The sequence below is a fragment of the Mustela erminea genome, chromosome 6 (assembly GCF_009829155.1).
Source record: "Mustela erminea isolate mMusErm1 chromosome 6, mMusErm1.Pri, whole genome shotgun sequence".
NCBI lineage: Eukaryota > Metazoa > Chordata > Mammalia > Carnivora > Mustelidae > Mustela > Mustela erminea.
Genome location: NC_045619.1, coordinates 90,773,533 through 90,794,959, shown reverse-complemented (window position 1 = coordinate 90,794,959; position 21,427 = coordinate 90,773,533). Strand labels below are relative to the sequence as shown.

At 34.6% G+C, this 21,427-nt stretch overlaps 1 protein-coding gene across 1 annotated transcript; it reads right to left on the bottom strand.

Moving 5' to 3' along the window:
* Positions 1-3,737: 3,737 nt before the first annotated feature.
* On the bottom strand, positions 3,738-4,676 carry LOC116592462 (olfactory receptor 6C74). The gene has a single exon (XM_032345655.1). The coding sequence runs from the start codon at positions 4,674-4,676 to the stop codon at positions 3,738-3,740; it is 939 nt and encodes a 312-aa protein (XP_032201546.1).
* Between the last annotated feature and the right edge of the window lie 16,751 nt (positions 4,677-21,427).

Genomic DNA, 21,427 nt, shown 5'->3' with positions numbered 1-21,427 from the left:
TAGCCATCAGGGAGATTCAAATTAAAACCACATCGAGATACCACCTTTACACCAGTTAGAATGGCCAAAATTAGCAAGACAGGAAACAACGTGTGTTGGAGAGGATGTGGAGAAAGGGGAACACTCTTACACTGTTGGTGGGAATGCAAGTTGGTGCAGCCTCTTTGGAGAACAGTGTGGAGATTCCTTAAGAAATTAAAAATAGAGCTTCCCTACGACCCTGCAATTGCACTACTGGGTATTTACCCCAAAGATACAGATGTAGTGAAAAGAAGGGCCATCTGTACCCCAATGTTTATAGCAGCAATGGCCACGGTTATCAAACTGTGGAAAGAACCAAGATGCCCTTCAACGGACGAATGAATAAGGAAGATGTAGTCCATATACACTATGGAGTATTATGCCTCCATCAGAAAGGATGAATACCCAACTTCTGTATCAACATGGATGGGACTGGAAGAGATGATGCTGAGTGAAATAAGTCAAGCAGAGAGAGTCAGTTATCATATGGCTTCACTTACTTGTGGAGCATAGCACACATAAGATAGCACACAGAGGACATGTGGAGATGGAGAGGAAAGGGAGTTGAGGGAAATTGGAAGGGGAGATGAACCATGAGAGGCTATGGACTCTGAAAACCAATCTGAGGGTTTTGAAGGGGTGAGGAGTGGGAAATTGGGGAAGCCAGGTAGTGGGTAATATAAGGGCACATTGCATGGAGCACTGGGTGCATAAATAATGAATTCTGTTACGCTGAAAAGAAATTAAAAAAAAAACAATATTGGCACTAAATACTGAGTTATTTAACTTTAGATGTGTTTTTGGATTAATAGAACATAACAGATAGCTTGCATCACCTTGAAATAGTAAAACATATAAGAAAGCAGACCTCATCCTTGCTTTAGGGGCATCTCTGGCCTTTTGTTATTATTTAGACCATGGGTAAGCAAACCAAAATCTACAGTACAAGCCCACAGGCTGTTTTTGTACAGTCTTCCATCCAACAATGGTTTTTACATTTGAAAGTTCAGAAGAGGAAGGAGGAGGAGGTTGAAGGAGTAGGGAGGATAGGAGAATGAAGGAAGCATATAATGGTATGTTAAGATATATTTTAAAAAATGTATCAGGGACTCAGAACTTCTCAGGCGAAGTATTTTTTAAAATATACATTAGGAGAAATATAAGATTTTATTTACAAGTAGACATATTCCAGTTTTCTCTTTTATATGATAACAAATATCCATCAATCGTATATGCTTTCATGAAGATATTTCTCTACCATTCTGTTCCAAAATACAGAGTATTTTATTTACTTTTTTAATTTAAATTCAATCAGCCAATATATGTACATCATAGGTTTCTGATGTAGTGTTCAATGACTGCATATAACACCCAGTGCTCATCACATCATGTGCCATCCTTAATGCATGGTATCTTAACAGTATGTGAAAAAGTAACTAGTTTTCAAAAGAGAGTTAAAATAAGCAAAAGAAATTTAGAAATTGATTGTTCGAAATTATTTCCATAGTTATTTTTAATGAAGATTATATAAGCTCAATAATTACAAAAATGCTCATCCACCCATTTGGAAAACTTAGAATTATTATAATCTCTATTCAAATATTCCAAATAAGAACTTTCTGTGCACTTTAAAAGTATTTATATAAAAATAAAAGTTTAAACAAAGAGGCAACCCACGGAATGGGAGAAGATATTTGCAAATGACAGTACAGACAAAAGGTTGATATCCAGGATCTATAAAGAACTCTTCAAACTCAACACACACAAAACAGACAATCATATCATAAAATGGGCAGAAGATATGGACAGACACTTCTCCAATGAAGACATACAAATGGCTATCAGACACATGAAAAAAATGTTCATCATCACTAGCCCTCAGGGAGGTTCAAATTAAAACCACTTTGAGATATCACCTTACACCAGTTAGAATGGCCAAAATTAACAAGACAGGAAACAACATGTGTTGGAGAGGATGTGGAGAAAGGGGAACCCTCTTCCACTGTTGGTGGGAATGCAAGTTGGTGCAGCCTCTTTGGAGAACAGTGTGAAGATTCCTCAAGAAATTAAAAATAGTACTTACCTATGACCGTGCAATTGCACTACTGGGTATTTACCCCAAAGATACAGATGTAGTGAAAAGAAGGACCATCTGTACCCCAATGTTCATAGCAGCAATGGCCACAGTCGCCAAACTGTGGAAAGAACCAAGATGCCCTTCAACAGACAAATGGATAAGGAAGATGTGGTCCATATACACTATGGAGTATTATGCCTCCATCAGAAAGGATGAATACCCAACTTTTATAGCAACATGGACGGAAGTGGAAGAGATTATGCCAAGTGAAATAAGTCAAGCAGAGAGTCAATTATCTTATGGTTTCACTTATTTGTGGAGCATAACAAATAGTACGGAGGACATGGGGAGTTAGGAGAAGGGAGTTGGGGGAAATTGGAAGGGGAGGTGAACCATGAGAGACAATGGACTCTGAAAAACAATCTGAGGGTTTTGAAGGGGCAGGGGGTGGGAGGTCGGGGTACCAGGTGGTGGGTATTATAGAGGGCACGGATTGCATGGAGCACTGGGTGTGGTGCAAAAATAATGAATACTGTTATGCTGAAAATAAAAAATAAATAAGAAAAAATGAAAAAAAATAAAATTAGGCAGCAGATTAACATTAAAGCAGACAGAATTGTAGTAATTCAATATCAAAAACAAATTCAAATAGGACAGAAGAATATTGTCACTTTTACTCCTTTTGATGTGAGCAACATGCATTGTTAAGCATTAGTTTTGAACTATGAAGACCCTTCTAAGTACCAAGTTCAGAGAGGCTTAGGATAGACTTTCATATAACTTATCACATAATAAACTGATATTTACAAATATAATAATATATGTTTTATGAAATTGCATCTTATAGTGGTACCATTAACATTAAAATTAATTTATATCATACAGTAGTGTTATAAAATACATTGATTATTTTGCCTAATGTCCTTGCTTAATTTCTAATTTTCTATTAATATGTTTAAATATTCTGTACTATAGTGAATATATGTTTTATAAACAAATGTACATATACTGTGAAATTGGTTTTGTTTGTGTTTTTTTTTTTACTGGTACAGTATATATGATAAAGAATAATAATAATAAGCAAAATAAATTTACAAATTAATTATCTGAAATGACTGCCATCACCTCGATTTACAGAAACAGAAAAATTCTATATTATTTAAGTATATAGTAGTTAGTGATTCAGTATCTCTAAGAGTTATAGATCAATTCCCATTTTTTATTTTGCCTTGAGTCAGTGACAATTTGAGGGTTTCTAGAAATATGTGTTTTTTAGCTAAGTTTTACAAATTTAGGTGGTACATTAACTCTATATAGAATATGTGTAAAATTGAATCTCTGAATGCCAGAACAGTGGAAAAAAACATGGAAAAATTAAAGTCTAATTTTGTCTTCCTTTTAGAGAACTTTTAGAAGAAATAGATAAAAGTGCCAAATAAAAAGGCACATTATTTTGGCCTAAATAAGGAACAGATAAAGAAAGAGAATTAGGCTTTGGAGATTAGTCAGGCCACCATGAAAATTATAGCAAGAAAAATAGTTGCTATTATTTCAAATATAAACATTGAAGAGTTCTATGAAGCACTTTATCCTTCTTGCTTTATTTTACTCATAACCTCAGGAAAATCACTAAAATGATTCACTTCACTGAGAAAATCTCAATCTTTTTGATCATGTGCTTAAAAGCATCTTGCACTTGTTTGTTTCTCAGTGTATAAATGAAGGGATTCAACATAGGGGTAACAGAGGTACTGAGAAGGGCTATCCCTTTATTTAAAGATACTCTGTCTTTTGCAGAGGGTTTCACATACATGAAAATGCAGCTGCCATATGAAATGGACACAACTACCATGTGAGAAGAACATGTAGAAAAGGCTTTCTTCCTCTGTTGAGAAGAAGGTATCTTCAGTATAGTCCTGATGATGTTTGCGTAGGAGAGAATCACTAGTATCAGTGTAACCAGGAGGGTCAAAATGGCTGAGAGAAATGCCATTAAATCTATTACATCTGTGTCTGTGCAAGAGAGCTGTAATATAGGAGAAAAATCACAGAAGAAATGATCTATAGCGTTGTCTGCACAGAAATCTAGCTGGAGACCCACAAGGAGTGGTGGAACAATTACTATAAAACCAGCCAACCATGAAGCAAGGACCAACAAGTTGCAGACTCTGTCACTCATGATGGTGGTGTAATGCAGGGGTTTGCAGATGGCCACATAGCGGTCATAAGACATGGCAGCTAGAAGAAAAAATTCAATTGCACCCAAGACAATAGTAAAAAACAGCTGTGTTGCACAACTATTGTAAGAAATGGACTTATCACCTGTTGCCATACTGGCAAGAAATCTGGGGATGCAGACAGTTGTGAATGAGATTTCTAAAAATGAGAAACTTCGGAGGAAGAAATACATGGGTGTCTTTAGATGAGAGTCCAGTAGGGTGAGGGTGATTATGGTTAGATTCCCACTGACACTCAACATGTAGGTGAAAAGAAGGAGAAGAAAAATGATCACTTGTAATTGTGGATTATCAGTCAGTCCAAGAAGAATAAAAGTTGTTACTGTGCTGTGGTTTTTCATTGCTGACTTCAAAATAAATAAATAAATAAATAATAAATAAATAAAAAAATAAGAAAAAATGAGAAATAAAGGTTATAATCTTACATGAGATACCTATTTGCTTGAGATTGTCCATACATGTGTTGTTCCCATCACCCAACCTCCTTCAGTGTTACACTAGTCAGCAGTAACAGCCTCTAAAACCTTGCTCATATAATTTGTACTCAAAATTTCACTGAGTGCAACTCTAGTATTTCATTTCTGAAGTGTCATAAATTCAGGCATTCCAAAAGAATAATATATGGTATATGAAAGTCATAAAAAAGAAACAAAGAAAAATCCAGAAAAATTGTCATAATATTTTAATTTGTGTCATCTGTAGTTGCAATTTTTTTTCCAATCTATTTAGTTCAGATTAAGTTATTTTACACCATCAGGTAACTCATTCCTCTTTGCTAAACTTATCTCTTTCTCTGTTTATTACTCCTTATGATAGTATTCTGTAAATTAGATTTCAGCTGAGGACTTCCTGCCTTTTAGAAATCATAAACTTGACCTAAATACCTGAGTGGGGATTCAGTACTTTCACCAAACTTCTGTAAACTCCAAGATTGAAATTGTCATGACCACTTTAGGTCTGTTTTCCTCTTTTTCCTGAAGACTTGAGTGCACTTTTTTCTCACTCACCCTGGTTATTCTCGTTTCTCTGATATGGACCCAAGTAGATAGGAAGTATATCCTCAAGCATGATGACTGTGTTGTTTATGTAGCATTCTTTATTTACTTTTGCAGTAACAGAGGAGGGTTCTAGAAAACAAGCTATTTAAAAAGATGTTATCTACTCATGCCTGGTAGTTTGTTTTAGTGTCATTGCTCTGCATGGTTCCCCCTGTTACCATGGTAGCCTCTTCTCTCTTACTCATGTCCTTCTCCTTCTCTTCTCTTATCCTCTTGTTTTATGGTTAGCACCTTAAAATTCAGAATTTTATTAGCCTTTTCATTTTTTTCTTACTTTCCATCTTTTTCCAGACCATGCCTACATCCTCATGTTTATCATCTCAAAAGGGTATCACCAAATTTTTCTGAAGCATGACCAAATTTTCCTTAAGAAGAATGTCATGTTATACGTTATTTTAAACTTTTATATGTATTTTAAAGCTATTACATTTCACACAGTCCAGTTCAGGTATTAAAAAATGTAGAGATATTTCCAATGGTTATAATAATTACAATATGACTAAGGTTTTTTTCTTCTTTTACTTCATTCCTTTCTTATATTTTTTCCTTTCTTTTCCCAGACTCCCCATGTATAATTTTTCTAAAAATGTCTACGTTCTGGTTATTTAAGCACAATTTATACTCAGTGATTAAATTTTTGAAATCCAAGTTTGGTCTACTTTGCTTTTTTAAGGTTGGTCTATTTTTTAAGGTCCAAAGCATAAGAAAATGTCAGTCAACAAAGGATGAATTATATAGAGTACCAAATTATAAAGTTAGAAGTGAATTCATACATGCATACTCCCAAGCTAAATTTAAATTACAAAAATGCCAAAAAAAAAAAAACCCACATACAAAAACTAAAAAAACTATTGTAAACTACTTGACATCATTATCTTCTTTTAACTGCAAATAAAATACTTGGTGAGTGGCAATAAAATAGTCACTGTTTCTGACCATTTTTATAAGCCCAGGGACTTCTGTAACTACTTCCACAATTTATCAGTAAGGGAGAGGAGATTCCTTTGGGATATGAAACTGGATATTTTATGAAATGTTTAAATTCTATTGAATTCAATAAAAGAAAACTTCTCAAGTTTAGTACTAATTCATTTTTCCAATGTCATATTTTGCAATATTCATAATGATCCTGTATACCAAAAACATATGTAATTATAATTATTTGAGGAAAACAACATATTCATTTAATAAACTACATTTCTGGGATTCTTTTGAATGTTATGAAGGATATCCATTCAAAGCTTGATTCCAACAAAATGCAGGTTCAAAGATTCCTTATTAGGACAAGTCAACTGAGTTGTTAAAAAAAAATTGTTTTAACTTCATGGCATATATTTCAATGGCTTACAAATGAATCAATATTTTTGTCCAAGTTCATGCAATTAATATGACTAAAATTTTAAAAAAAAATTCTCCAACCTTACTGGCTTTAGTAGCAATTTCATTCCCAACTGTCTTCTTTTGATTTGAGTCCCAGAACAGAGGAAATTTCTGAATGTTGCATATCCATCATATTTGTATATTACTTTAAACTACTTTTAACTTGCATTCTTATCCAAAGTACATTAACCCCAACATCTCACACTCAACTGTGTGAGCTCAAAGATTTTATCAGGACAAGAAATTTATCTAGTTTCATTTCTTCTTTAAAGAGCCATATCTCTAATTTATATTAAATTTAGAGAACATTTTCTGTATTAGAAATAAAATAAATATATTTCTTAAAACAAAAACTTAGAATAGAGTGGTAAAAAAAGATTTCAGTCTCCTTGTTTACTTTGAGATGTTTCTAGCCTACATGAGGAGCACAATTGCTTCTTTTGTAGTTTTAGGATTTAATAATTTTGTGTACTCTGCCATTGATCTCAAGAGGATTAAACAACAAAACAATTTTTAAAAGACAGAAACATTTCCCAGGATACCATTGTACAGTTATGCTAAAAATACATGAATTATTTATTAAGTGAAGAAAACTCTATAAACCATAAACTCAAATGTAAAAACAAGACAAAATCTTTGTGGCAGCTATATGCTTTTTTTTTTTTTCTGAATCTTTAAAAATTTTTTTATAAACATATAATGTATTATTAGCCCCAGGGGTACAGGTCTGTGAATCGCCAGGTTTATACACTTCACAGCACTCATCATAACACATACCTTCCCCAATGTCCATAACCCCACCACCCTCTCCCGATCCCCCGACCCCCAGCAACCTTCAGTTTGTTTTGTGAGATTAAGAGATTCTTATGGTTTGTCTCCCTCCCGCCCATCTTGTTTCATTTATTCTTTTCCTACCCCCAAGTCCCCCACATTACATCTCGACTTCCTCATATCAGGGAGATCATATGATAGTAGTCTTTCTCCACTTGACTTATTTCGCTAAGCATGATACCCTGTAGTTCCATCCACGTTGTCGCAAATGGCAAGATTTCATTTCTTTTGATGGCTGCATAGTATTCCATTGTGTATATATACCACTTCTTCTTTATCCATTCATTTGTTGATGGACATCTAGGTTCTTTCCAAAGTTTGGCTATTGTGGACATTGCTGCTATAAACATTCGTGCCCCTTCGGATCACTACGTTTGTATCTTTAGGGTAAATACCCAGTAGTGCAATTGCTGGGTCATAGGGCAGTTCTATTTTCAACATTTTGAGGAACTTCAATGATGTTTTCCAGAGTGGTTGCACCAGCTTGCATTCCAAACAACAGTGTAGGAGGGTTCCCCTTTCTCCACATCCTCGCCAGCATCTGTCATTTCCTGACTTGTTAATTTTAGCCATTCTGACTGGTGTGAGGTGATATCTCATTGTGGTTTTGATTTGTATTTTCCTGATGCCAAGTGATATGGAGCACTTTTTCATGTGTCTGTTGGCCTTCTGGATGTCTCCTTTGCAGAAATGTCTGTTCATGTCCTCTGCCCATTTCTTGATTGGATTATTTGTTCTTTGGGTGTTGAGTTTGCTAAGTTCTTTATAAATTTTGGACACTAGTCCTTCATCTGATAGGTCTTTTGCAAATATCTTCTGCCATTCTGTCAGTTGTCTTTTGGTTTTGTTAACTGTTTCCTTTGCTGTGCAAAAGCTTTTGATCTTGATTAAATCCCAATAGTTCATTTTTGCCCTTGCTTCCCTTGCCTTTGGCAATATTCCTAGGAAGATGTTGCTGTGGCTGAGGTTGAAGAGGTTGCTGCCTGTGTTCTCCTCAAGGACTTTGATGGATTCCTTTATCACATTGAGGTCCTTCATCCATTTTGAGTCTATTTTTGTGTGTGGAGTAAGGAAATGGTCTAATTTCATTTTTCTGCATGTGGTTGTCCAATTTTCCCAACACCATTTATTGAAGAGGCTGTCTTTTTTCCATTGGACATTCTTTCCTGCTGTGTCGAAGATTAGTTGACCATAGAGTTGAGGGTCTATTTCTGGGCTCTCTATTCTGTTCCATTGATCTATGTGATTGTTTTTGTGCCAGTACCATGCTGTCTTGATGATGACGGCTTTGTAATAGAGCTTGAAGTCCGGAATTGTGATGCCACCAACTTTGGCTTTCTTTGTCAATATTCCTTTGGCTATTCAAGGTCTTTTCTGGTTCCATATAAATTTTAGGATTATTTGTTCTATTTCTTTGAAAAAGATGGATGGTACTTTGATAGGAATTGCATTAAATGTGAAGATTTCTTTAGGTAGCATAGATATTTTCACAATATTTATTCTTCCAATCCAGGAGCATGGAGCATTTTTCCATTTCTTTGTGTCTTCCTCAATTTCTTTCATGAGTACTTTATAGTTTTCTGAGTATAGATTCTGTGCCTTTTGGTTAGGTTTATTCCTAGGTATCTTATGATTTTGGGTGCAATTGTAAATGGGATAGACTCTTTAATTCCTCTTTCTTCTGTCTTGTTGGTGTAGAGAAATGCAACTGATTTCTGTGCATTGATTTTATATCCTGACACTTTACTGAATTCCTTTATAAGTTCTAGCAGTTTTGGAGTGGAGTCCTTTGGGTTTTCCACATATAGCATCATATCATCTGTGAAGAGTGATAGCTGACTTCTTCTTTGCCGATTTGGATGCCTTTAATTTCCTTTTGTTGTCTGATTGCTGAGGCTAGGACTTCTAGTACTATGTTGAATAGCAGTGGTGATAATGGACATCCCTGCCATGTTCCTGACCTTAGGAAAGCGGAAAAGCTTTCAGTTTTTCTCCATTGAGAATGATATTTGTGGTGGGTTTTTCATAAATGGCTTTGATAATACTGAGGTATGTGCTCTCTATCCCTACACTTTGAAGAGTTTTGATCAGGAAGGGATGCTGTACTTTGTCAAATGCTTTTTCAGCATCTACTGAGAGTATCATATTGTTCTTGTTCTTTCTTTTATTGATGTGCTGTATCACATTGATTGATTTGTGGATGTTGAACCAACCTTGCAGCCCTGGAATAAATCCCACTTGGTCCTGGTGAATAATCCTTTTAATGTACTGTTGAATCCTATTGGCTAGTATTTTGGTGAGAATATTCACATCTGTGTTCATCAAGGATATTGGTCTATAGCTCTCTTTTTTGATGAGATCCTTGTCTGGTTTTGGGATCAAAGTGATGCTGCCTCATAAAATGAGGAAGTTTTCCTTCCATTTCTATTTTTTGCAACAGCTTCAGGAGAATACGAATTAGTTCTTCTTTAAATGTTTGGTAGAATTCCCCTGGGAAGCCGTCTGGCCCTGGGCTTTTGTTTGTTTGGAGATTTTTTTTTTTTTTTTTGGAGATTTTTAATGACTGTTTCAATCTCCTTACTGATTATGGGTCTGTTCAAGCATTCTGTTTCTTCTGGTCAGTTGTGGTAATTTATATGTCTCTAGGAATGCATCCATTTCTTCCAGATTGTCAAATTTGTTGGCGGAGAGTTGCTCATAGTATGTTCTTATAATAGTTTGTATTTCTTTGGTGTTAGTTGTGATCTCTCCTCTTCCATTCATGATTTTATTTATTTTGGTCCTTTCTCTTTTCTTTTTGATAAGTCGGGCCAGGGGTTTATCAATTTTATTAATTCTTTCAAAGAACCAGCTCCTAGTTTTGTTGATTTGTTCTATTGTTTTTTTGGTTTCTATTTCATTGATTTCTTCTCTGATCTTTATGATTTCTCTTCTCCTGCTGGGTTTAGGGTTTCTTTCTTGTTCTTTCTCTAGCTCCTTTAGGTGTAGGGTTAGGTTGTGTATCTGAGACTTTTCTTGTTTCTTCAGAGAGGCTTGTACCACTATATATTATCCTCTCAGGACTGCCTTTGTTGTGTCCCACAGATTTTGAACCATTGTATTTTCATTATCATTTGTTTCCATGATTTTATTCAATTCTTCTTTAATTTCCCGGTTGACCCATTCATTCTTTAGAAGGATGCTGTTTAGTCTCCATGTATTTGGGTTCTTTCCAAACTTCCTCTTGTGGTTGAGTTCTAGCTTCAGAGCATTGTGGTCTGAAAATATGCAGGGAATGATCCCAATCTTTTGATACCAGTTGAGTCCTGATTAAGGACCGAGGATGTGATCTATTCTGGACAATGTTCCACGTGCACTAGAGAAGAATGTGTATTCTGTTGCTTTGGGATGAAATGTTCTGAATATATCTGTGATGTCCATCTGGTCTAGTGTGTCATTTAAAGCCTTTATTTCCTTGTTGATCTTTTGCTTGGATGATCTGTCCTTTTCAGTGAGGGGAGTGTTAAAGTCCCCTACTCTTACTGTATTATTGTTGATGTGTTTCTTTGATTTTGTTATTAATTGGTTTATATAGTTGGCTGCTCCCACGTTAGGGGCATAGATATTTAAAATTGTTAGATCTTCTTGTTGGACAGACCCTTTGAGTATGATATAGTGTCCTTCCTCATCTCTTATTATAGTCTTTGGCTTAAAATCTAATTGATCTGATATAAGGATTGCCACTCCTGCTTTCTTCTGATGTCCATTAGCATAGTAAATTCTTTTCCACCACCTCACTTTAAATCTGTAGGTGTCTTTGGGCTTAAAATGAGTTTCTTGCATGCAACATATAGATGGGTTTTGTTTTTTTTATCCATTCTGATACCCTGTGTCTTTTGATTGGGGCATTTAGCCCATTAACATTCAGGGTAACTATTGAGAGGTATGAATTTAGTGCCATTGTATTGCCTGTAAGGTGACTGTTACTGTATATTGTCTCTGTTCCTTTCTGATCTACTTTTAAGCTCTCTCTTTGCTTAGAGGACCCCTTTTAATATTTCCTGTAGAGCTGGTTTGGTGTTTGCAAATTCTTTCAGTTTTTGTTTGTCCTGGAAGCTTTTAATCTCTCCTCCTATTTTCAACGATAGCCTAGCTGGATATAAAATTCTTGGCTGCATGTTTTTCTCATTTAGTTCTCTGAATATATCATGCCAGCTCTTTCTGATCTGCCAGGTCTCTGTGGATAAGTCTGCTGCCAATCTAACATTTTTATCATTGTATGTTACAGACTTCTTTTCCCAGGCTGCTTTCAGGATTTTCTCTTTGTGACTAAGACTTGTAAATTTTACTATTAGGTGACAGGGTGTGGGCCTATTCTTATTGATTTTGAGGGACGTCCTCTGCACCTCCTGAATTTTGATGCTTGTTCCCTTTGCCATATTGGGGAAATTCTCCCCAATAATTCTCTCCCGTATACCTTCTGCTCCCCTCTCTCTTTCATTTTCTTCTGGAAACCAAATTATTCTAATGTTGTTTCATCTTATGGTGTCACTTATCTCTCAAATTCTCCCCTCGTGGTGTAATAGCTCTTTGTCCTTTTTTTCTCAACTTCTTAGTCTCTGTCATTTGGTCTTCTATATTGCTAATTCTTTCTTCTCCCTCATTTATCCTAGCAGTGAGAGCCTCCATTTTTGATTGCACCTCCTTAATAGTTTTTTTTTTATTTCAACTTGGTTAGATTTTTGTTCTTTTATTTCTTGAGAAAGGGCTTTTATATCTCCCGAGAGGGTTTCTCGAATATCTTCCATGCCTTTTTCGAGCCGGCTAGAACCTTGAGAATTGTCATTCTAAACTCTAGATATGACATATTACCAATGTCTGTATTGATTAGGTCCCTAGCCTTTGGTACTGCCTCTTGGTTATTTTATTTATTTATTTTTTTTGTGGTGAATTTTTCTGCCTTGTCATTTTGTCCAGATAAGAGTATATGAAGGAGCAAGTAATATACTAAAAGGGTGGCAACAAGCCCAGGAAAATATGCTTTAACTAAATCAGAAGATATCCCAAATCGTGAGGGGGGAGAAAGGGGATAAAAAGAGGTTCAGAAAGAACGAAAGAGAGTGGCAGTTTTAAAGACTTAATTAGTTTTAAGATTTGGAAGCCAAGATATTTATTTCATCATTGACAAAGTAAACATTAAGTGTGTGACATTACCATGGCGGATCAAACTCATAATGATCTAGATTGAAGGGAAATGAGTTTCTCAAGACAGATAATAAAAATCTAATGTTTACACCTGCTATCTAAGTGTCTACATCCAATCAGCAGAAAATTTGGTTGATTCTACACAAAATTTAATTTCAATTCATTTTACCTATTTTTATCTCTATTGCTAAGTACTTGAACTAATACTGTCTTCTATAACAGATAAACTTTAAAATTACTGCAATTTTACATATTATATATTTAAAGATATTTCAATGAAGTAAAAATATATGTACAGAATATACAATTATCATATTATATAATTTGGTTACTTTTCACAAACTCAACATACCTACATAAGCAGCGCTCAGATAAAGAAACAGAATGTTACCAGTACTAGAGAATCCTCCCCTTTTTTTCTTCTGGGCATTAAAGCCACGGCTCTTAGTCACTGTTCTTATTTCCAATGCATCAGATCATTTTTTCTTTTGCCACATTTAACACAATTTAAATTTATTTCCTGAAAATTTCAATCAAAGTGCAGCACAGATGGTAGAAATTTTGTATATTTGAAGCTGCAAAGTGCTATTCTACTCTATGCCATCATTCAGAGATTGATTTTTAAGGCTCTGTTCTCTTCAATATATATCTACAGTCAGCTAGCAGATGGAGGAAGAGAGATTGGTGAATCACCTGGGAGATTTTTATTGCTAATTCTGGAGGTCATTATCATAATTTTCACTAAGTTTCCGTTCATAAGAACCCAGTTATATAGACAAGCCAAAATGCAAAATCTCTAGGATGTCTAGTCTCAACTTGTGTCCATCAAGAAATGCTTCATGAATTAGACACAGTGTCTGCTACAGGTGCTAACAATCTAATCCAGTCTACTATTGTCTTCCACCTGGTATAAATAGTAGCCCATAATAGCCTTCAAAATAATCTTTTCTTCCCTCACTAATCCAATCTATTTTCTGTAGAGAAGAAAAAAAGTATGTTCTCTAAAATTTAACTCAGGTTATGCTACTTTACTGAAATTATGTCCTAAGACCTATTGAATTGCAGACAATGAGTGGCCAGGAAGAATCCTTGGCATAGCTACTCACCACCCATCTTCATCCTCTTCCACTCTTACCTTCTTTGCTGTTTTCGGTTGTAACACTGACTCTCTTTTAATTCCTCAAGCTCTTTTTCACCTCTATCCCTACCTCTGCTCTCACTCTACCTCCAAATTCCAGGCCTCTAATTAAATGTCATTTTCAAAAAGACCATATATGAGGAGGTTCTTCTTTAGAGTCTTTATTTCAGTATTTTATTCTTTACAACACTGTCAATATTAATTTTTACATATCATTCTTCTCTCTCTCACTTTCCCTTTTATCTTTATGTTCTCCTAGATAATCCTCATTTCAGAGAAGGGAGTTGTCTGCTATCTTATTTCATCCCTATATGCTTAGGATCTGGGGGTATCTGGGGTATCCCTCAAACTAACTAGAAATTGAATGTGTTGAATAATGTAAAAATTGAATTTTTTGTATATGAGATTGATTCATGGTTATCCTGAAATTATGTGCATGATGAAATAAGAAATAGATGATGTCATTAAGTAAGTTGTAGGATAATAAGAGAAAGCCTAGGAAATGACCATGGAGGAAATTTGGAGAAGAGAGGGAATAATGATGCTAATTTTTTAAATATTAAATTCAGGGTGTCATCTATATATAGTTCTTCCCAATCAGAACTATCTGATATAGTTCTTCCCAATTTTTAGGTAAAATAATCTACACTGAAAACTAACAATTCAAACTTACCCAACTCTGGAAAATTTGAAAATAACTTGAAGATAAAATATTTTAGAATGAGAAAAATATCTGTTAAAAGGTAATGAGTTCATAGCAACAGTGGCCACAGTCGCCAAACTGTGGAAAGAACCAAGATGCCCTTCAATGGACAAATGGATAAGGAAGATATGGTCCATATACACTATGGAGTATCATGCCTCCATCAGAAAGGACGAATACCAACTTTTGTATCAACATGGACGGGAGTGGAAGAGATTATGCTGAGTGAAATAAATCAAGTAGAGAGAGTCAATTATCATATGGCTTCACTTACTTGTGGAGCATAAGATAGCACACAGAGGACATGGGGAGATGGAGAGGAGAAGGGAGTTGAGGGAAATTGGAGGGGGAGATGAACCATGAGAGACTATGGACTCTGAAAAACAATCTGAGGTTTTGAAGGGGTGGGAGGTGAGAGGTTGGGGGACCCTGGTGGTGGGTATTATGGAGGGCAGGTATTTCATTGGAGCACTGGGTGTGGTTCATAAACAATGAATTCTGTTACCCTGAGAAGAAATTAAACAAAAAAAAAATATTTTTCATAAAAAAAGGCAACAAGTTATCAAGCTATGAAAAGGCATGGGGGAAATCGTAAATGTATATTACTAAGTGAAAGAAGACAGTTTGAAAAGGTACATACTATATGATTCCAACTATATGATATTCTGGGATGGGCAAAATTATGGAAATAGTAAAAAGACCATGGCTGCCATGGGTTGGGGTAAAGGGTTAGGGATGAATAGATGCAGACAGGATTTGTAGGGCAATGAAAATTCTCTTGTGATACCTTAATTATGGATACATCTCATGCATTTGTCCAAACCCAAAGAGTGTACACACCAGGAGAGAACTGTAATTTAAACTATGGACTCTGGGTGATTATGATGAGCCAGTGTAAGTTCATGAGTTGTAACGAATGGATCACTCTGGTGGGGATTGTTGATACTGGAGGAGACTATGCACGTGTGGGTGAAAATGTTAGGGGAAATCCCTACACTTCTCTCTTGATTTTCCTGTGAACCTAAACCTGCTCTAAAATAATAATAGTAATAGTAAAAGTCTTAACTAAAAGAAAGAAATATGAGAGAAAAAAATCTAAATTTCATATCACAAAGCATAAATAATAATATAATAATAAAAATAATAAAATGATCTCCAATCCCTCTTTAGTTCCTAGCCTTGTCTTAAAGAAAGCAATTACCTCCAAAACTGCTTATTATGACCCTAAGGAATTGTGTGTGTACCAAATGACCTCATTATTGTGTTATTTTTACTCAGAATGTTAATTCAGTAAATTTATTATTTTTTATTAAAGGTATATATATTTGGGATGCCCGGGTGGCTCAGTCAGTTAAATGTCTACCTTCAGCTCAGGTCATGATCCCAGGGTCCTGGGATGGAGTCCATCCCAGGTTCTTGCTCAGAGGGGAGCCTGCTTCCCCCTCAGCTTGCCTCTCTCTTTCTCTCCCTCTCTCTGGCAAATAGATAAATAAAATTTTTTAAAAAAAGATATACACATTTGAAATTCAAAAGTCAAGAAACTTAGAATTCTATTAATGAAAATTAGTAGCCCCCTGCCCTCAGGAGGATTTCATGCACCTTAACTCGTAGTCTCCACAGCCCTCAGCTATTAACAGGTTTGTATCCTCTATTTTTTTTTAATTAATTTTTTATTTTTTATAAACATATATTTTTATCCCCAGGGGTACAGGTCTGTGAATCACCAGGTTTACACACTTCACAGCACTCACCAAAGCACATACCCTCCCCAATGTCCATAATCCCACCCCCTTCTCCCAAACCCCCTCCCCCCAGCAACCCTCAGTTTGTTTTGTGAGATTAAGAGTCACTTATGGTTTGTCTCCCTCCCAATCCCATCTTGTTTCATTTATTCTTCTCCTACCCACTTAAGCCCCCATGTTGCATCACCACGTCCTCATATCAGGGAGATCATATGGTAGTTGTCTTTCTCTGCTTGACTTATTTCGCTAAGCATGATATGCTCTAGTTCCATCCATGTTGTCGCAAATGGCAAGATTTCATTTCTTTTGATGGCTGCATAGTATTCCATTGTGTATATATACCACATCTCCTCTATTTTATACATAACTACTTCTTAGTATTTTGAGTTAGAAATTATTTAAATATTTACTGGCTTAAATATGGAAGGTGGGCACTTGAAATTCGTACATTTCCCATCCTTCGTCCCCACATCCCTTTAAATACTTAATATAATTTTGAACATAATTTTACTGTAATGACCAGTTGGATTGTTATACTATACTAATTTACATTATTTTGACAATGTAAAATTTTCTTCCATCTGAGCCAAATCTTGGCCTATATTTTGTTTCTTTATTTAACAATGTTCTGTTTCTACGGGCTTCATTTTCTCACTAAAATAATTACATGGCAGATGGTAACTACACTTATTGTGGTAAGCATTCGGTAATGCAACTCAGTGTCAAATTACTATGTTGGGCACCTAAAACCAATATAATATTGTACATCAACTATACCCCAATTATTAAAAAAACGCATAACTGTTTTTGTACTGTTCAGTGTTCTCTGTTCAGGTAGCTTCCTGAAGTGCAGCCATACCCTCAGTAGACTCAAATACATTTAGCAAACTCTACCTTTATTTATTTCTTTTTTTATCAGTTCTAAGAGTCTCTGAACTCTTTTTCCTTCCAGCATCATCAGAACTCATTGCTTTCAAGGCCTAATCCACAACTATTGTATGGAGATGCTTGTTTCCAATATGGCAACATAGAGATTCATTTTTACCTTTCTCCTACTCCCAAGTGTGGATAGAGTGTGAGGATATTTAAGTTTCTTCACATTGCAGTGCCCTCTTTTAAGAAAACAACCCCCAAATTATGAATGCACACTTATAAATACAGGATTAGGAACAAATATGAGATTGATTTAGGATGAAAACAGTGATAACCAGTCCCACATTTAATTAAGCTATTAAAATCATAAAGTCCAGAAAATAACACAATTTGCATTATATGATATAGTTCTGTAATACCCTTTTTCTGTAACATATTTATTGTATTTTTATGATATTTACATAGAATTTTTTAATTGATTATCTTAAAGTGTACAGCTTAGGGCCATTTAGTCCATCCATACTGTTTTGCAGCCACCACCCATAGTAAGTTCCAAACATTGCTCACCCAAAAGAAAGCTCTGTAGCCATTTAGCAGTCATTTCCCATTCCTTCTTTCACAATCCCCTGGCAAATACTAATCTGTTTTCTTTCTCTGTGGATATCCAGTTTTGGATATTTCACATAAGTGGAATCATACCATCTGTGACCTCTATGTCTGGCTTCTTTCACTTAAGATCATGATGTCGAGGTATATCCACATTGAAGCATGTATTAATACTTCACTTTTTTCTCTTTGGATAACATCCCATTATACATATATATCACATTTTCTTCATTCATTCATCTGTCAATGGACATTTCAGTTGTTTCTACTTTTTTTACTACTGTGAATAGGGCTGCTTTGAACAATAGCATACTTACAAGCATTTGTGAGCAAGTTATTTGGGTCAATACCTAGGAAAGGTGTTATTGAATCATATGACAATTTTATGTTTAAATTTTTTTAACGGAACTCCCGAACTTTCCACTTTTTCCTCATTTTATATTCCCACTAACAATGCACTGGGCTTCCAACTTCTTCATATTCACATCTTTTTTTTTTTTTTTTTAATAATGGCCATCCAGCAGTTCCCCAACCCCCACCCCAGTGACCATAATTGAAATATAATTCACCATAGTTTTCACATGCATTTTTTGTAATGACTAATGATGTGTAGCATCATTGCATGTTCTTGTTGGCCAATGGAGAAATGTTTGCTCAAATACTTTGCATATTTTAAAATTGGATTACTTTTTGTGTTTTTATTGTGGCTGACTTGTAATAGTCCTTTATATAGTCTGGATACTAGAACCTTATCAGATAAGTGATCTGAAAATATTTCTTCTGGGTTTTTTTAATACTTCCATGGCAATGTCTTCTGATGCACAAAAACTTTTAATTAATTAAATAGTTTAAAATATTTTATTTATTTATTTGAGAGAGGATGAAAGCAAAAGAAATCACAGAGGGAGATGGAGAGAAAAGCAGATTTACCATTGAGGGGAGAGCCTGATGGGGGAGCTCAATCTCAGGACCCTGAGATCATGACCTGAGCCGAAGGCAGACACTTAACCCAGGCACCTCAAACTTTTAATTTAGATAGAGTCCAATTTAATTTTTTCTTTTTTTGGTCATTTCTTTGGTGTCATGTAGAAGAATTCACCGCTAAATACAAATCAGCAAGATAGATTCCAACATTTTCTGCTACAAATTTTATAGTTTTGGTTCTTACATCTAAGTCATTGATATATTAATTTGTGATAGTATGACCCAGGGCTCTAATATTCTTAGCATGTGGCCATCTAGTCATTCCAGCTCCATTTATATAAAAGACTATTCTCTCCATTGAATAGTCTTATAACCTACTCAAAAATTAATTGGCCTTAGATGTATGAGATTATTCTGGACTTACCTATTCTATTTGATTTCTCTATAAAGATCTAAAAGTTCTTTCCAATTCAACTATTATTTATTTATTTATTTATTTATTTATTTATTATTTTTGTCTGACTGTTCTGTCTAGAACTTCCAGCACAATGTTGAATAGCAGTTGGAAAAAGTGGACATCCTTGTCATGTTCCTGATGTTTGGGGGAAAGTTTTCAGTCTTTCAGGCTTGAATGGGACATTAGCTGTAGGGCTCTCATGAATGCTTTTCAGCAGTTTGAGGAAGTTCCTTTCTACTCTGCATTTACTGTATTTTTCTTTTGAAAGGATTTCAAATCTTGTCAAAGCTTGGCTTTTCCTGCATCAATTGTAATAATCATGAGTTTTTTTCCCTTTATTTCATCTTCCATCATCTTCCATCATTGACATATTATGTAAATTGATTTTTTTTTTTTAATGTTGGATCACCTTACATTCTACCCCACTTTATCATGGTATCTTACCTTTAAATACAACCAAATTTGCTTTCTTAATATTTTGCTGAGGATTTTTGCATTGATATTCATAAGGGATAGAGATCTGTATTTTTTGATGTTTTTATCTGGTTTTAATATCAGAGTAATGCTGTCCTCATACAATCAAAATGGAAACGTATTAAAATCTCCAGTATTTGTAAGGGTTTGGAACGGATTAGTGTTAACTCTTTAAAGCTTTGGGAAAATTCATCTGGTCTTAGATAGTCTTTACATAGAGGTTTTGAATTACTGTTTCAATTTCTTCAATCACTGTAGGTCTATTAGACCTAAGTGGTAATTTGTGGGTTTTCATGAATTACTATGTTTCAGTTATGCTATCTAATTTGTTGATGCACAATGGCTCATAGTATCTTCTTATACTCCTCTCTATTTCTACAAGGTCAATAGTCATGAACCAACTTTGATTACTGATTTTAGCAATTTGAGCCTTCTCTCTTTTTTACTTGGTCAATCTAGCTAAAGGTTTGTCAGCTTTGATGACCTTTTGAAAAAAAACAACTTTGGGATTTACTGATTTTCTCTATTTTTCCCTTTCCTATATGTCATTTATCTCCACTCTAATATTTATTATTTACTTCTTTCTGATGGCTTTGGGTTGCTTTACTCTTTTTTTCTTAAATCTGTAAGTTTGGACTTAGATTACTGATACAAGATCTATCCTTTTTGTTAAAGCAGATGTTTAAAGTTATAAATTTCCCTCTGAACACTGCTCTTACTGTATTTTGTAAGTTTTGATAGCTTGTATGTCCGTTTTTATTTGTCCCCAAGTGTTTTCTAATCTTCTTTGTGATTTATTCTTGGACCCATTAGTTGTTTATGGGCGTGTTTTTAATATCCACAAGTTTTTTCATACATACCAGAATTTTGGTCTGAAACTACTGAAAGTCAAAATGAAGAAGTAAACAACAAATGCCTTATATTATCTAACTATGCTTACGTTATCCAATTTGGTAGCCATTAAAAGTGGACATATGTTTAGTCCAAACTGAGATGTGTAATGAATATAAATATATATCATATTTCAAAGGCAGTACAAAAAAAGTAAAAGATCTCACTAATTTTTAATATGTATTAGATGCTGAAATGACAATTCTTGGATGTATTAAATATATTATTAAAATTAATTTCACTTGTTTTCTTTCACTTTTTTAAAAATAAGGTTATTAGAAAATTTGAAATTGCAAATGGGGCTTACATTTGTGTTTTGCATTATATTTCTATTGGACAGTGCTGATTTTTTTTGTTTTTTAAGTTTAAATTATATACATGTATATATTAGACCTTTTAATATTGTCCCTAGGTCACAGAGGCTCTGTTCATTAAATATATATATATATAATTTACATTTTCTGTTTTTTAAATTGAGTGGTCTCTATTAATCTTTGAGTTCACTCTTTTGTATCATAATCACCCTTCTGCTGTTCAGCCCATCCATTGAACTTCTACTTTAGATAGAATTTTTGTTACTAATTTTAAAATAATTCTTTTAATATACATATATTTATATTTCTTTGTGAATAGTTCTTAATTTATTTCAGGCTCATTGAAAAAAAATTAGTCTCTGATATTTACCCCATATTTAAAATTTTTGATATTTCTAATTCCTCCCTGAAATTCCAGTTTTCCAGCTTGATTCAGTTTTCTTCAGCTGAAGAATTTCCTGCAACATTTCTTGTAGTGCAGATATGTTACTGAAAAAAGCTCATGGTTTTATTTTAT

What these genes read in the sequence shown, in the direction of transcription:
- LOC116592462 (XM_032345655.1), bottom strand. Translation starts at nt 4,676, where the DNA reads ATGAAAAACCACAGCACAGTAACAACTTTTATTCTTCTTGGACTGACT.